Source organism: Jaculus jaculus, chromosome 4 (assembly GCF_020740685.1).
Source record: "Jaculus jaculus isolate mJacJac1 chromosome 4, mJacJac1.mat.Y.cur, whole genome shotgun sequence".
Classification (NCBI taxonomy): Eukaryota; Metazoa; Chordata; class Mammalia; order Rodentia; family Dipodidae; genus Jaculus; species Jaculus jaculus.
Genome location: NC_059105.1, coordinates 62,837,164 through 62,854,312, shown reverse-complemented (window position 1 = coordinate 62,854,312; position 17,149 = coordinate 62,837,164). Strand labels below are relative to the sequence as shown.

The 17,149-nt window shown below is 38.8% G+C and overlaps 1 protein-coding gene across 1 annotated transcript in view; it reads left to right on the top strand.

Moving 5' to 3' along the window:
• Positions 1 to 268: 268 nt before the first annotated feature.
• Positions 269 to 17,149, top strand: part of Mtx2 (metaxin 2) — a 65,569-nt gene continuing 48,688 nt past the window's right edge. Inside the window, exon 1 of the mRNA XM_045147688.1 lies at positions 269 to 457. Within this exon, the coding sequence (XP_045003623.1) occupies positions 418 to 457 (40 nt within the window). The 5' untranslated portion in view covers positions 269 to 417. The remainder of the gene's footprint in view (positions 458 to 17,149) is intronic.

The following is a 17,149-nucleotide window of genomic DNA, read 5'->3' as shown; positions in this document are numbered from 1 at the left end:
AGTTAGAGGAACTGCCACTATTAGGGAATTCAAGGGAATCCCTGAGCAGGAAGCTTAATACCCACACACACATACACACACAGAGTATACACACACACACACACAATTAACATGTCTGGACCTGAGTACACGTACACACGAACACGCCTAAGTGGCGTCAGTAAATGTTATCGGCGCAGCAGCAGGCCGGCCGGCGCGGGGGCGGGGCAGCCGGAAGTGCGGGCGGGCGTGCAGTCCGCTGCGCCGGAAGTTCCGGGCTGGCCCGGCGGTAACCTTGGCGGACTGACCGGCTCCACCGCGGTGAGCTCGGCGAGTGCGTGCGTGCAGCCGGGCTCCGCTCGGCGGCTGTCGGGAGGCGCCGAGGTTGTGCCTGGGTCTCCCCCCGTCCCCCGCGGGGCCGCGGAGAGCCCAGGCGACATGTCTCTGGTGGCGGAAGCGTTCGTCTCCCAGATCGCAGGTAGCGCGCGGCCCGGCCCGGCCGGGGCGGGGGCGGCGAGGTGGGCGAGGGTTCGCCTCCGCCGGTGGCGAACACGCGGAGCTCAGCCCCGAGAGGAGGCGGCCGTGGAGTTAGGCTTCATTTTCCGGATGGGGAGACTGAGGAGGACACACCTGGCCAAGGTCACCCCGCGTCCGCCGTCCCGTGTGGAAGAGGCGTGGGTTGCGGTGCAGGTGGGGGGCGTGGCCACGGCCTGACCCCCCGGGGTCCTCCGCGTGGGCGTCACGGCAGTCTCCAGGGTCGTAGGGCCTCAAGTTTAAGGAGTTTAAGAAGTCTGTTACCTGCTGTCCTTGGGGGGGCCACCAGAAGTTCCTACTTCCTCGCCAGGAGACACAATACTACCACTTGCTAAACCTCTAGAGTATTTTCCAGTAACTTTTAAAAAACTATTTTTAAATTTTTATTTATTTATTTATTTGAGAGAGAGAAAGTGAAAGAATGGGAAGGCGAGCCAGGGCCTCTAGCCACTGCCAACGAACTGCAGATGCTTGTACCATCTTGTGCATCTGGCTTAACGGAGATACTGGGGAATCGAACCTGGGTTCTTTGGCTTTGCTGGCAAGCGCCTAAACCGTTAAGCCATCTCCCCAGCCCCGTAATCTTTAAATTTACTTGAATTTTAAAGAAATACCTTTGATTCAATGTATCAAACATGGATGTAATGAATTTACAATGTATTTTTTCTCATTCAGGTTTTTATTTTACTGAAAGAAATTAAATATTGTTGAGAAAGTGAAGAGACTAGGCATTAGGTATTTCTAGTTTTAGGTTAATGGAATTAATGTTAAGTACAGCATTGTTTTTATAAAGTACAAAAATGAGACAGTCACTAGAATTAACCGGTACATTATGAATCAGGAGAAAGAAGGAATTGGAAAATAGTATTTTGGAAATGTAAAATACAGTGTAAGTACATTAAACGCTGCCAAAAGGTTTTTTTATTGCATTGCATTTGTGTGAACATGATTTTTTTTCTCTTCAACTGAAAATATTTAATTTTGTAGGAGAGAGAAAAGCTTTCTCTAGATTACAAGCTTCCTGAAAGCAGGGCTTATACTTATTTTGTTCCCCACTATATCTTGAGTGCCTGCCATTTGGTTCTGTGACAATATGAGTTGAATCAATAAGTAATATTGAAATTTCTTGTAATAATTATTTTTATTTTTGCAGGTGGATTGAAAAAAATCAAGCTTACATAGTTAGATCAGTGATTTAATTTGGATTGCTGTTAAGTTGAAACTAATTTTACAGTATGTGCTTATGTACTATATACAGTATGCATGTGTTCCTGTGTACAATTTCTTTTAAAGAAAAAATGATGTGTCTTTTATTCATAATTATAGCATTATTTGTAACAGCAAAAAACTAGAAATGTCCCAAAGGTATATCAAACTATGATATAACAATCCAAAAATTCAATTTCAATACTTACATGATATGAAATTGGTTTGTCAAAGAGAGATCTGTACTTCCAGATTCATTACAACGTTATTCATAATATCATGATATGGAAGTAACCTAGGTGTCTATTGGCAGACCACTGGATAAAGAAAATGGGCATATCTACAAAATGGATAGTTTTATAAAGAAGGCGATTCTCTCATGAAAAACGTAAATATAATTGGAGGGTTTCATGTTTAGTGAAACCAGCTAGGCCCAGAAAGACATACTGTGTACTCTTGCTTATAGGTGTAATCTGAGAAAAAGTCAATCGTGTAGGAGTAGAGTAGAAATGTGGTTACCAGAGGCAGGAGTTGGGGAACGAGATGGAGAGATATTGATCAGAAGGAACAAAACTTCATTTATACTGGGGGAGTAGGCTTTAATGATCTGTTGCCCTGCATGGTAACAGTTGGTAATGATTTCAAAATTGCTGAAAGTGTGTGTGTGTGTGTGTGTGTGTGTGTGTGTGTGTGTGTGTGTATAGGCATCCCAGAACCTCTAGCCACTACAAATGAACTCCAGATGCATGTGCCCCTTTGTGCATCTGGGCTTAGGGTAATGGGGAATCGAACCTGGCTCATTAGGCTTTGCAGGCAAGTGCCTTAACCACTGAGCAATCTCTGCAACCCTGAATTCCAGATGCATGTGCCACTGTGCACTGGGTTTTATGTTGGTACTGGGGACTCAAACCCCGGTCCTTAGGCTTTGTAGGCCAGCACCTTAACCACTGAGCCATCTCTCCAGCCCTGTTTGCAAGTACATCTTTTTGGAAGCTTTTGTAGTAGGGATTTGGAATGTTCCCCAAAGACTGTAGTTATCCAGGGGCGTGATTCTAGAGTGGTAGTGTTGGTGGAAACCTTGAGGAGAGATTCTGAGTTTCTTGTCTTTGTTTTGTCCTTGGTATGAGGTGAAGAGCTTTATTCTGATATATTCCCTGAGATGATAGTATACCTGTGTCACTACAGGCCCCAAAGCAATAAATTTGCCCTGCTGGGTATGTAGATGATACATGAATTTTGGAGTTCCTTGTACACCAACGTATCAGTAATTTGGGATGTTCCTGGATCCTTTTTAAATGAATGAAGTCCACAGATGAGAGGATAAGCTTCAGAAAGATTTTATTATACCTTAAAGCTTTAGGAGGAAGGGGGCCGGGGCTTAAGCCTAGAACATGAGAAGGAAGCAAGGTAGAGCTCTAGCCCAGGAAAGCAAAGGGATAGAAAAATCCCATGAGAGAAGTAGGTAGAGCTCTTAACTCAAGGGTGGGGGGGGGGGGAGTTGAGAAGCCTCAACCTCAAGGATCAGGTCTAGATTTTTTATGGAGAGTAGCTACATAAGGAAGACCAGGTTTACAGTTTTTTTTTTTTTTAATTATTTTTATAAACTCCATTGATGGATGGCTGGTTTAGCCAGCTTACTCTGATGCCAGGAGTCTGGGGTCAGGCATTTTGGAAAGGGGCAATAATCTCTGAGTGTTAATTCTCTAGGAAGGGAGTGGAAGGACTCCCTGAAGGGAAAGGCCAGGTCCCTCTGACATTTCTGACCTGTAGTAAAGTGTAGTGATTTAGATTTTCTCCTACAGGCCCAAGCACAGTTCCTGCACTTAACCAACTTAACTTTGGGGTCCATCACCCCTAAGCTGCCTATCCAATTTTTGTTTTCTAACAGAAACCTCCCAATCTGAAATAAAACAAACCTCTCTCTCTTTCTTTATTATTATTATTTTTTAAAAATTTATTTATTTATTTATTTATTTGAGAGCGACAGACACAGAGAGAAAGACAGATAGAGGGAGAGAGAGAGAATGGGCGCGCCAGGGCTTCCAGCCTCTGCAAAGGAACTCCAGACGCGTGTGCCCCCTTGTGCATCTGGCTAACGTGGGACCTGGGGAACTGGGCCTCGAACCGGGGTCCTTAGGCTTCACAGGCAAGCGCTTAACCGCTAAGCCATCTCTCCAGCCCTATTATTTTTTTTTTCAAGGTAGGGTCTCACTCTAGCCCATGCTGATCTGGAATTGACTATGTAGTCGCAGGCTGGCTGCCAACTCATGGTGGTCCTCCTACCTCTGCCTCTCACGTGCTGGGACTAAAGGCGTGTGCCACCACAACTGGCTAAACCTCTCCTTTTTACAAGTTGATTATCTCAGATATTTTGTTAGAGTGATGGAAAGTTAACTACCTGAGAAGCTGTCTCTACATTTCAATTTAAGTGAATCAGTTCTGTCTGTTTACTAACAGTATGTTCCCCTCTCCCATCAGGGTTTTCATTCTTATTCCTTAGTGTGGCTAACTCTTTCAGTCTACTGGTTTTCTCCCTTTTCACTTTGCTATTTTAGCCTTTTTCCTAAAGAATCTTTCTATTGCAAGTCTCCATGAGAATTTTGTTTTACTCTTTTTTTTTTTTTTTGAGGTAGGATCTCACTCTAGTCCAGGCAGTCCTGGAACTCTCTGTAGTCCCAGGCTGGCCACAAACTCAAAATGATCTCCCTACTTCTGCCTTCTGAATGCTGGAATTAAAGGCGTGTGCCACCATGCCCAGCTTGTTTGTTTTTATTTTCTTAAAATATGTAGTGTGACTTTTTGTTCCAAACCTTTATTGATTTTTTTCCAGTGTCAGTAGGGTCAAGTGGCATGAAAGATTCCCAATAATTAATACCAGATCTTTACTTCTAGAGACCTGTCTCTTGTCATACCCTTCCTTCAACTGCAGCCTTGCTACATTATTTGTAGTGCCTATCATTGGCACATATTGTTTCCTGCCTTTGGTGTCCATTTAGACAACTCCTGTTTATTTTCTTTTTTTTTTTTTTTTTGTCTGTATGTAGTATGCCTTTATATATGTGTTTGGTATGTGTGTGGCACCATTTGTGTACACCTGCATATGAAGGTCAGGGGTCAATGTTCGGTATCTTTGTTAGTCACTATCTACTTTATTGTTTTTAGACAAAGCTCTCGCTGAACCTGGAACTCTCTGATTTGAGTAGACTAGTTGGCCAGCAAGCCCTAGGGAGCCTCCCTTCTCTCCTCTCCAGTGCTGGTATTTGGTGCACACTGATGCATCTTGCTTTTACATGGGCTCTGGGAATCTGAACTCAGGTTCTCATTCTTATAAGGCAAGCACTTTACCCACTGAGCCATCTCCACAGCATCACTCTTGTTTCTTCTTAAATCTTTGTACCCTATTTGAATATGTAAGTCTGTCATTTCTTTCCCTATCAAACAATAAAACTTTATAGTTTTTCCAGATAATAATAGTAATGATACTTGACCTTTATAGAAAATGAAAATGATCCAGAGACATAAGGCATTAAGGGCTGGAGAGATGCTCAGTGGGTAAAGTGCTTACCATGCAAACTTGAATACAGTTTCAGATCTCCAGCATTCACATAAATGATACTGGGTGTGGTAGTCACCTGTAATTCCAGCATGTGGAAAGCAGGGAATCCCTGGCCAGCTAGATTAGCTGAATTGGAAAACTCTGGGCTTAAGGAAAAGACCCTGCCTCAGTAAAGAGAGAGTGATTATAGAAGACACTGATTTCAACCTCTGGCCTCCACATGCTCACACACATCCACACATATGCATGTGTACATACACACATACCATATGAATAATGTATATCACTTGAAGTCACACTACCCAGATTAAGACTTTTAAAATCAGTTATGTATTTCAAGATTTTGTTGAAAATAACCTATCATTCCTTTTCCCTAAGTTAAAACATAGTTAAGGTACTAGAAAGATTGATCAGCAAGTCAAGAGCTTGAGTTCCATTCTCAGGAACCACATAAGTAGCTGAGAGTGGCCAAATGTGTCTGTAATCCCAGCCTCTTAGGAAAACAGAGCCTTGTGAATTGTGAGGGCTCATGAAAAACGACAAACTTGAATCAGTAAGAGACTTACTCAAACAAGAACGGGTGGAAGGGTGATGGAGCCAGACAGATACCTCATGTATCTTTCTGGTCACCACAGGTGAGCACACTTCACCGCAAGCGACTGTACATGGTACCATATTGGCATATTTACATGTATACAATACATACAACACATAACACATTGCATACATGCTTCCATATGCAAGAAAAAAATACATAGCCGATAATAGCACTTTTGGGAAACCTATGATGGAATTACACACGATTATATCTTAGTAGTTATTGTATTTAATTGTAGTGAAGAAAAAACGTAATTCACTTATGCAGTGAAAGTCTGATGGTTTTTAGTGTGTTGGCATCAGTCAGTTCATTTGAAGAAATGGAAGCCGTAGGATATTGTCTACACACTCACAATAGTTTATGCTGGTATTTTGGGGCTGCCCAACAAGTTCAAGTTGCACAAAGCAGGCAGTCCTGGAGACCCAGGAGAGAGGTGGAGTAATTGTGGGACCAGTGCTACTTACAGTTTGTGATCTTAGGGAAGATTAAAGGACTTTCAGTTGATTAAATGTGGCTACCCAGTATAATCTCCTTTTTGATTAATGTAAAGTCACCTAATTAGGGTCTTTAGTTATATCAGCCAAATCCCTTCCCAGCAGTGGCACCTAGATTAGTGCCAGAATAACCAGAAGTTGTTTTTGTGTGCCTCATTATGGCTGTTAGTTCTCTTTTGTTTTCTTAACACTTGCTGTAAAATTAGCCTGTCTTAAGTAGAAATAGTTGAAAGGGAATTTACCAAGTGTAGTTCAGTCAAGTTGATGGGTACCAAAGGTATATATAGATTTTTAAAGTGGTAGAAGAACTTGAGTTGTTCTTTTAGCCTAGTAAAAAGGAAAATTATGATTTTTGAATGAATAGTTTGGGTTTATAGCTGATCTTAGGCTAGATTTGAATTTTAAAATGAGAATAAAAATGGTCCTGGGTATTATTTTGAAAACATTTATAAACAACCTGCTTATTTGGAGTTTTCATTTACTTTTTTTAATGGGACTTTGCTAGTATATAAGTTTCTTACTTATCCATGTGCTGGGTATGAACACACTTGCATTTGCAAGTATTTTGAAAGTAAAGTAAATGTAATCAAAGTGGGCATGTTTTGCTTGGGGATGTAGTTCAGTATATGTCTGTCATATGTGAAATCTTGGCTTTGGTTCTTATTACTACATATATACATGCACAACAGCCATATTCAAGGCTTTCTTTTCCTTTTTTTTTTTTTTTAAGATTGATAATACTATGTTCCATTCTTCCACTTCTTATTTTAGTACAGGGCAGCCTGGATTTGCAAAGCACAAAGAGGGGTCCTCAAGACTAAAAGAAGTGAAATAATATGGGTTTACAAACAGGATCTTGTCAAGTTGGACTGTGGTTGAACATTTGCTCAGCATGTGCAAAGCCCCATGTTTGATCCCTGGCATTATATAGAAAGGGTGGAGGGCAGGGAGTGGCTACTGTTAACAAGGGCTTGGAACAACAATGCTGAGTAGAGATGAAGATGATAGAGAATGAAGGTTCTCAATGCATTTAATGAGGATAATTGAAAATATGCAAATTATTTTTCTCTTGAAAATAGAAATATTTTGTGTCCTTTTTTTTTGTTTTTTGTTTTATAGTGAAGGAATACATCACGGAATTACTGGGAAGTTTCTGAACTGACCATCACATTTCAGAGAATCTTTTTCATTCTTATTAGTCAAATGACTGGTTTTATACTATAGAGTACATCACATTGTTGAATGTGGAATTGATGTGAGGGGGCCAATGGTGAAACCCAAGACAAGAAGCCACATACAGTTTATTAACATTAGCATTTCCCATTATTCGATGTCATTGTATTCATGCATAGATTATTCCCCCCACCCCTGACCAAGGTAGGGTCTCACTGTAGTCCAGGCTGACCTGGAATTCAGTATGTATTCTCAGGGTGGTCTTGAACTCATGGCGATCCTCCTACCTCTGCCTCCCGAGTGCTGGGATTAAAGGTGTGTGCCACTATACCCTTCTTCATGCATAGATTCTTAGAGGCAATATTTTGATGCCTTTTGGAAACTGTGATTTGTTGTTGGTACCCTTGAAAGACTAGTTTATAGAAATAGTCCGTATCTAAGCTATAATGTCTGTCTTTTCTCTCTGCTGAGGGTTAATCCCAGCATTTTATGCATGTTGGGTAAGTGTTCTGCCACTGAGATATATTCCCAGCACCATCAGTTTTGGTGCCTTACTACTATTACTTATTTGTGTATGTGCATGCATGCGCACATACACATGCACATATGCATGCCACAGTGTGTGTGTGGAGGTCAGTGGATAACCTCAGGGTATTTGTCCTTCCATCTTCTTCTTGAGACATGGTCTCCTTTGATTTTGCTGTTGCATATGCACCCGTTTGGCTGCTCTCAAGCTTTCAGATTCTTCTGGCTTTGCCTCCCATTACTGTGGGAACTTTGGGATCACAGTGACATGTGTCATTTTGCATGTAGCTTTATGTGGTTGCTGAGGAATTGAACTTGAGCCAGCAGGCTTGCCAGCAAGCACTTTTAGCCACTGATCCATCTCCTTAGCTCCTAGTGTTATAATTTTAAAAGAAATTGGTGATGGGTGCCATGTAGAATTTGATTTTCTTATTTCTGTGAATACTTTTGAGTTTTTATTTGAGAGAGATGGAGGGAGGAAGAGAGGGAGCAGTATATGGGCATGCCAAGACCACCTACTGCTGTAAATGAACTCAAGACGCATGCACCACTGTGTGCATCTGGCTTTCATGGCAAACCTGGGTCATCAGGCTTTATAAGCAAGTGCCTTTAACTACAGATTCTTTCTTGCCCATAGTTTTGAATTATTAATGTTAGCTCAAGCCTTTCACATTTGAGGGAAAATTGAAAGAAAACATCATCAAACTTCTTAACATTTTTCAAACATTTAGCAAATATCTTGAGAAACAGTTATAAGATGGACTGAAGATAGCAAAGAAGAGATATTGAAAATTCACACTTTTCATTTTTTCTCCAAAGTCAGAAATTATAACATTCAGCAAATTTAGCAATACTCATTTATATGTAGAGGAGAAGTATTTGCCTTGCCAGTAAGAGAAATGCATAGTTTAATTTTTTATTGCTTTGTAAATGACCCTCTATTCTTGAACACTTTCCTTATTTTTGTAGGTCTATAAATGAATCATGGTTTTGAACTTTTTATATTGGTAATAAAAATGAAATTTGATTGGTTAGTAATAAAGAAGGTTCTTTTTATAAGAACAATCATTTTGTCATGACAATTCCCATTAACTGTAACTGTTAGCAAAATAGAATCCATAAAATGCATTTCTACTTCAGGATTAGAACTTAGCTATGTTTTTGTTCTGATTATATATTTTTATCTCTAAGAACTTTCACAAGCCACAGGAAAAAAAAAATTAAAATTATTTTTATTTATTTGTCTGAGGAGGGAGGGAGAGAATTGGGAATGCTAGGACCTCTAGCCACTGCAAATGAACTCCAGACACATGTGCCACCTTGTGCATCTGTCTTACATGGGTCCTGGGGAATTGAACCTGGGTCCTTTTGCTTTGCAGGCAAGCACCTTAAATGCTAGGCCATCTCTCTAGCCCTAGAAATTTCTTTATAACTTATCCTGCCTTTGGAATTTTATAAAAGACTACTGATATTGGTATTTATTCTATTGGATACAGTGTTTTTAGATACAGTGGAATTTCCCTTTATGTAGTATGTTTTATTACATGGTCAACCTAAGCACTGACTAGAACCCTATAGAGATTTTATCATCTGTTTAACATTAAGAAGCCATCATTACTCCAGTATTTGTTTCTATAAAGTAATATTGGCAGCTGACTAATGCTTTGCCATATGTTAGCCGCCTTTGCTTATTATTTTTTATGTTAAAAGGAAATGTTTTGGAGCTCGGAATGCAGCCTTGTAGTAGAGTGCTTATCTAGCATTCTTGAGGCCCTGGGTTCAATCCTTAGCACCATAAAAGATAAAAATGTTGACATCTTGAACTAACTTTTCTCACTTGCAAGTTGAATGTATTTAAAAGGTTTTGTTAGTATGTAGTAACAAACAGAGAAAGAAACGAGAGAAAGAGGTAGGGAAGAAGGGAAAGAGAGAGGGAGGATGAATCTCTTTCTTTGCCTTTTTAAATTTTATGTGTCACCTTAGCCCATTGACGGAAGATCTTTTGTAGCAGTTTCCTCTGGAAATACCCTCACAGATATACCCACAAATCATGCTTCACCAGTTTTCTTAGTATTCTTTGATCCAAACAAATTGACACCTAAAATTAACTGTCACAACTCCCCTGAAGATTTCTCCTCCTTATCATGCATTTGTATGCCAACTTCTCTGTGCTATCATTTAGTGGTTATTTGGAGAATAGAAAATCATTTCAATATTAAATGTTTGGAAAACATTTAAAAAATCTTGGAGTACAGATTAAAGACAAATATTTATGTTTCATGATTTTGAATTATCTTTGTATCATAGATACTTGGCTTTGGTTTGCCTGTAGAAAAAGATAAGGTAACTGGACATGGAGGTGCTCACCTTTAATCCTAGCACTTGGGAGGCAGTAGTAAGCAGATCTCTGTGAGTTCAAGGCCACCCTAGGACTAGACAAGAGTGAGTTCCAGGTCAGCTTGGGCTAAAATGAGACGTTACCTTGATTAAAAAAAAAAGAGAGAGAGATGTTAAGTTAAGCTACTTGCATTAAAAATTTCCTTTTGTTGGATGATTCTATTTGTTATTTTAAGCACCTGCCATTCAAATCAATTTTTACTGATGGAAGTAAAGCATTATTGTCAGTGGGTACCAAATTGTGAGATACCAGAAGCATATGGTAATATGTGCAGAAAGTTGGAGGTAGAGATTTCAAAAGGGTTAAGTTTAAAGATGATGGTTAATAAAATAAATAATACTGAAGGGAAAGTAGAAATGTCAAAATCTGTGTCTCAAGTATTAAAATAGAATTTATAAACATAACATGGTCGAGTCAGTTTGTTAACTGATGTAGATGAACATAGGAAATTTTGTGGCTTCAGATGAATCAATATTTATGTTTATCTTTGATGATAAGTATGACCTGGTAATTATTAAGACCAACTGTTGAATTGCAGTTGTAGTGTAACAAACCATCTCAGATTTTAGGGTGGAAAACAACTGTTTTGTTAGTTGAAAAGAACCTTCCTCTCTCTATTTCTGTGTGTGTTGTGGGGAAGGGGGGCGGATTCTGTGGGTAAGTAATGCAGACATGGTACTAGAAAGATGGTTTGTCTTCATGTTACCATGCCTGAGTATGATACCTCTTATGACCTAGCCTTGGAAATGATGTATGCAGCATTACTTTCAATGTATTGTTGGGCAACAACAGAATTACAAACGGTGGAAAGCTTGCTCATGTAGTTGTAGAAGGGCTTATCAAATTAGAGATAATGTGATCAACTTTATCTGCCACAGTAACTAAGTGGTGATAGAGCATAGAAGGCTTAGCTAAGTCTGTTTTATTTAGAGCTGGAAGTTTTCTACTTCCTTTTAGGACTGAATAGAGTTACTGAAATAGGATGGGGAGGATGTGAGGTAGCATTACATCTAGTGCTACATTTGAGTGTTTTGCATATCTACATACCTTTGTTGAACACCTTCCTTTTAAAAACTGAATTGGGATATTAGGTCTTTGATAAACATGTCAAGTTCCTTCCACTCACCTTCTACCTACCATGCTCTCAATTATTTTTTAAACTCATTTCAGAATTTATCTCCTTTTGTGAATTCATTCCTATCTTCTTCAATCAAATTTAAGTATTTCTTCAGTAATATTTCTAGTGGGCTTTGCAAAAATTTCTCCTTTTGTGTTTGTATTAATAAATCAAAAAATCATTTATTATTTACAAACCGTGGGGGAGGGATATGAATGAGTGGGTATGCCAGTGCCTCTGGCCACTGCAAATGAACTCCAGACGCATGTGCCACTTTGTGCATCTGGTTTTACATGGGTACTGTGCATTTGAACTTGAGCCATCAGGCTTGCAAACAAGTGCCTTAACCATTAAGCCATCTCTCCAGTCTTGTATGAGTAATTTTTGATTGAATATATTCTCTATACTAGGGTTCTGTGATGGTTAAAATCTGTTGTCAACTTGATCTGATTAGCAATCTGCAAACATTTCTCTTGGGTGGGTTTCTCAAATTGCTTCCAGGAAGGATTGACTGAAGAAGAATGTCCTTTCTCTACTGTGAGCCCTTCCCCCAGTGTAGGCAGCCTTCCCAAAGGGGGACTTTATGTTAGAAAGCTCTGGGAGAAAACCCCTTCCTCCCACCTGGCTGCCTGTGCTACTTGCTAGTGAGTGCCTTCACTGGTACGGGCATCTGTCCTGTTCTGCTATTCTTAGTTGGCATTGGAACCAAGTTTTCTCAGCTTTCGAACATGGAATAAAGACCAGTAGCTCTCCAGGAAGCCTTCAGGCCTTCAGTGATAGGGACTGCTGAGGCATCCAGCTATGTGGACTGAGTGGCTACTGGGTTCCTTGACTCTCACGTCTATAGACTGTTATTGTTGGGCTGCTGTAAACTAATTCAATAAATTCTTTTTTTAATACAGTTCATTCTGTTGGTTCTATTCCTCTAGAGAACTCTATTAGAGGCACTTAAATAATTTTTCTTTTTCGTTCTTACAGGGTTTTACTAACGACTCCCTTTTACAGTTGAATAATTGCAGCAACAAAAAGTTAAGTCATTTGGCCAAGGTAACTCAGACAGCAGGTTTTAGAATTGGGAGAACCCATGTTGTATGACTTTCACACTGAACTACTTCTGTACTCCACCTGTTTTCACATACGGTGTTGTAAATTGTAGCCATGCCATGCCCTTGTCTCATTTCCCCTTTGTACTCCTCACCCAGTGAATAAAATTAGATCTTAGAATACAATGTCAGTTTTATATTCATCTTTATCTTTTTATTTTAGGTACTGACACATTTTAGGCACTGACACATTTTAGGCACTTAATCACATTTTTTGTTTAGTAAATAGCTTTGACATTTTGGCGGTGGGGGGGGATCTCAGGATTTTCCATCTTTATTCTTGTATTTATACAGGAATTCTGAAATAAGATTGTTAGCTCATTTGTCCTTTATTCTACTTGGAAAACCTTCCACTTGTGGTAGGATTTTTGAAGCTGTAATGACAAGTCAGGTCCCCTGTGGGGAATAAGGTTTTCATAGCTAGTGTGGAGAAGTGAGGAAGAAGAACTAGTTGTTGCTTATCTAGCTTGATGTGTTATCAATAGCTAGTAAATATATAAAGTACGTGGTACACTGAACACTTAATGCTTGAGAAATAACTGCTATAGTCGGGTGCAGTGGCACAAGCCTTTAATCCCAGCACTTGGGGGGCAGAGGTAGGAAGATCGCTGTCAGTTCCAGGCTACCCTGAGAATACAGAGTGAATTCTAGGTCAGCCTGGGCTAGAGTGAGACCCTACCTTGAAAAAATGAAACAAAACAAAAAACACAAAACAAACAAAAAAACAAAGGCAAAAAAAAAAAGGCTATTACTGTATTTGGTTTAGAGTACTGGGGAGAATTGTCATGTAATCTTTTCTTTATTTCATTGTTCCAAATGAATAACTGGTTAAGATATTGGTAAGTTAATTTATGGAATATTATTTGAGTTCCTCACCATGGTTTAAGAAATTTACATTTGTTGGTATTTTGGAGATCATGCATTATTTACTGTAAATGACTTTTTCTTTGTTCTTGTATGACATGTAGCATAAGCATAATTAAGCCTTATAGTTATGCTGATAATATTTATTGTTATGGTAAGATAGAATGTAATATTTGCTAAGCTTTTAACTTCAGACATAAAGGTAACAATATATATATAGGACTCTAAATTATAAGTTCCATAAGGGCATTTAATTTGGTTTTCTTTATAATTCTGTTTTCAGCACTTAGAATGATAATGTATATTATATGGTAGTTGATTTGTAGATTTTTCTGAAATGAATACTATGTATGAATTGCTATATATTTATATACCACAAGCAACAAAGGTTCACATTTCAGTCACTTCACAAGTTTCTTCTTCCTAAGGATTTAAGTTTTAACCAATGGAATAATTCTGGTTTGCATCTTCTTCCAGAAGAACCATCTTTCAAAGTCACAGAATCCTTTTGTCTTTGTGTGTTATACTCCTGTAGACTATCTTAGAGTATTTGCCTTACTTCAAGGTCCTTACTGGAATCAGTCTTTACTCTTTGTGTCTGCAATTGTTTGAAATATCTTTTAGGTTGTCTTATCACTGTGCTACACAGTGCCTCCTGATTGTTCTTTAGGGTTAATAAGTATCAGTGCAACTAGCATGTCTCTTATTTTCTTTTCTTTCCCCCTCCCCTCCCCTCCCCTCCCTTCCCCTTCTCTTCCCTCCCCTCCCTTACCCTTCTCTCCCCTCCCCTCCCCTTCTCTTCCCTTCCCCTCCCCTTCCTTCCTTTCCCCTCCCCTTCCTTCCTTTCCCCTCCCCTTTTCTCCTCACCCTTTCTCTCCATTCCCCTCCCTTCCCTTCCCCTACTCTTTTCCTCTCCCTTCCCCTCCCCTCCTCTTCCTTTTTATTTTTTTGAGGTAGGGTCTTGCTGTAGTCCAGACTGGCCTTAAACTCACAGCTATACTCTTAGCTCTGCCTCACAAGTGCTGGGGTTAAAGGCGTGTACCACCACACTTGGCACTCTATTTCTCAGCAAGTGCCTTATAACCATCTCTCCAGCCCCAAACATCTGTATTTTCTTATAGCCTTTCTAACCTGACTGATCAATGATTGTTGAGGTGCCAGGAGAATGGTTTTAAACTTCTTTTTGGGGAAAAGATCACATCCTATATAATATCTTCAAACATTCCCTCTGCAACAGTGGCTTGGGGGACTTATTCATTTCATGATAAGTATCTAACTTTATTTTTTTAACTATAGCTTATAGGCTGAATCTGTCATTTCCTAAAATTCCCATTTTAATATTTCCATACTGTATTTTAGCCCCAATCATGTTTAAAAATAATATAATTAAATGAATTCTTAATATTATAAAGTTGTTGGGTTTTAAGCTTAGTGTATGTATTGTTTGTACATCACTTCGGTAAGTATAGTGTCTAGGTCAAATTAGCAAATTTGTTTCTTTTTCCTCTGTATATTGTATGGTAACTTTTCCATGTTTAATTAAGATCTGCCAAATCCTCTTTTCAGCATTTTGTTATATTACCAGTATTTGCATTTACAGCTTTGGCATAAAGCCATTCAAATTTAGAAATAGGCTTCACATGTTTCTTTTTCCTCTTATATAACATTGTCTAAATAGTTTTGTTGGGCTGAAGTAATGACATCTAGTTGCCTAAGGATAAACTGAGTTTGACTTCATTAGTGCACAAATGATAGGTTTGTGTAGAGTTATTATAGCATTAATCAATTTGATGGAGTAGAAAAACGACAGAATTGAAGCAGCATGTAATATTAGTGCCTATTACTCTAAAAATTATGCTTTCACCTACATTCATATGCCAGAGGAGTCATGTTGTACATTAAAAATGGAGAACTTAAAAAAAACAACAACAAAAGAAACCAACAGAGGGCACTTCTTTTCATGGCCCTTCTCTTGCTCTCTTAGATTATATTGTCAAGAACTGGACTTTGGAATCAAGACTTGATTAGGTTATTAGGTTATAGCACTTTCATGTATGCCCTGAGCTGAATGGGATAGATGGATCCTCTGCCACTGTCATGACTTACCACACTGGAGGATACTGCAAGTAATAAGTAAATTTTTTAAAACTATTTTTAAAGATAAAGATATATATGTGTGTGTATATATATATATATATATATATATATATATATATATATATATACACATACATACACACACACACACACATATATATGCACATATATATGTATATATATATATATATCTTTATGTATTACTAGAGACAGAGAGAGGGAGAGAGAGAGAAAAGAGAGAATGGGTATGTAAGGGCCTCTAGCCACTGCAAACGAACTCCAGATGCATGTGCCACCGGCTTATGTGGGACCTAGAGAATTGAACCTGGATCCTTAGGCTTCACAGGCATGTGCCTTAATTACCAAGCCATCTCTTCAGCCCAGTGCGTAAAGTTTTTAAGAGTGAATAATACACATAATGTGATTTTATTAGCTACTAGTCATTTGACTAATAATTATAGGCTCATAATGAATATTGATTGTGTGTTTGTTGAGAAAGCTTAAGATAGTTAAATACAATTTAAAAAGTTGAGCAAAAATGTATGGTTTGAGTTGGATTGTTGCTTTATCATGTACATATTTCTAACAATTAATTTATGCATTATTTATTTTATAGTTTTTAAAAGCCCAGTAGCTGTGTGTCCCTTTGTTATTGTCATCATCTTTTCATTTTCTTCTTCTAGACAGGGTATCTGTGTCAGCAGTGCTGGCTTAGAACTCATGATCCCTTTGGCCTAAGCCTACTACATGCTGGAATACCTATCTTGTTCATGACCTTCTTTTGTGTTTTCTTCAGTATGAATAGGAGAATGGCTTTTATTTAAAAAATACTTATTTGCACACATAGAGAGAGGAGAGAGACAGAAAGAATGGGCACATCATGGCCTCCAGCTATGTCACATGAACTCTAGACAGGTGTACCACTTTGTGCATCTGGCTTTTATGTGGGTACTGGAGAAGTGAATTTGGGTTATTAGGCTTTGTAGGCAAGCGTCTTAACCACTGAGCCATCTTTTCAGCCCAAGAACAATTTTTTTTTGAAAGGTTAAGAAATACTCATTCTCATTAAAAAACAAAGCAAAACAAAACAAAACCTCTGCCTACACTATAATCCCAGTACTCTAGAGGCTGAGGTAGAATTGCCATGAGTTTGAGGCCAGCCTGTGCTACAGAGTGAGTTCTAAGTCAGGTTAGGCTTAAGTGACAACCTGCCTCCAAAAAACAAAACCAAGCTAAAGCTGTCTTTATCCCACTAAACACTGAAACTTAAAGAGGCATCTTTCCTTTTTTTCCTAGTAAGGTAGACACTGAATATGAAATAAGTAGAGCATCAGCTAAGGCAAAGTTAGAAAGTTAGTGAAGGACTAACTAGTTTCAGATAACATCACTTGGATAAACACTTAGTTAGAAAATACTGTGGTATTTATTTCTAGTTGTTATTTTTTTGTTTCTATAAAATAGGAATATATTTCTACTTTAAAATTTGGGCTGAAGAGATGGTATGA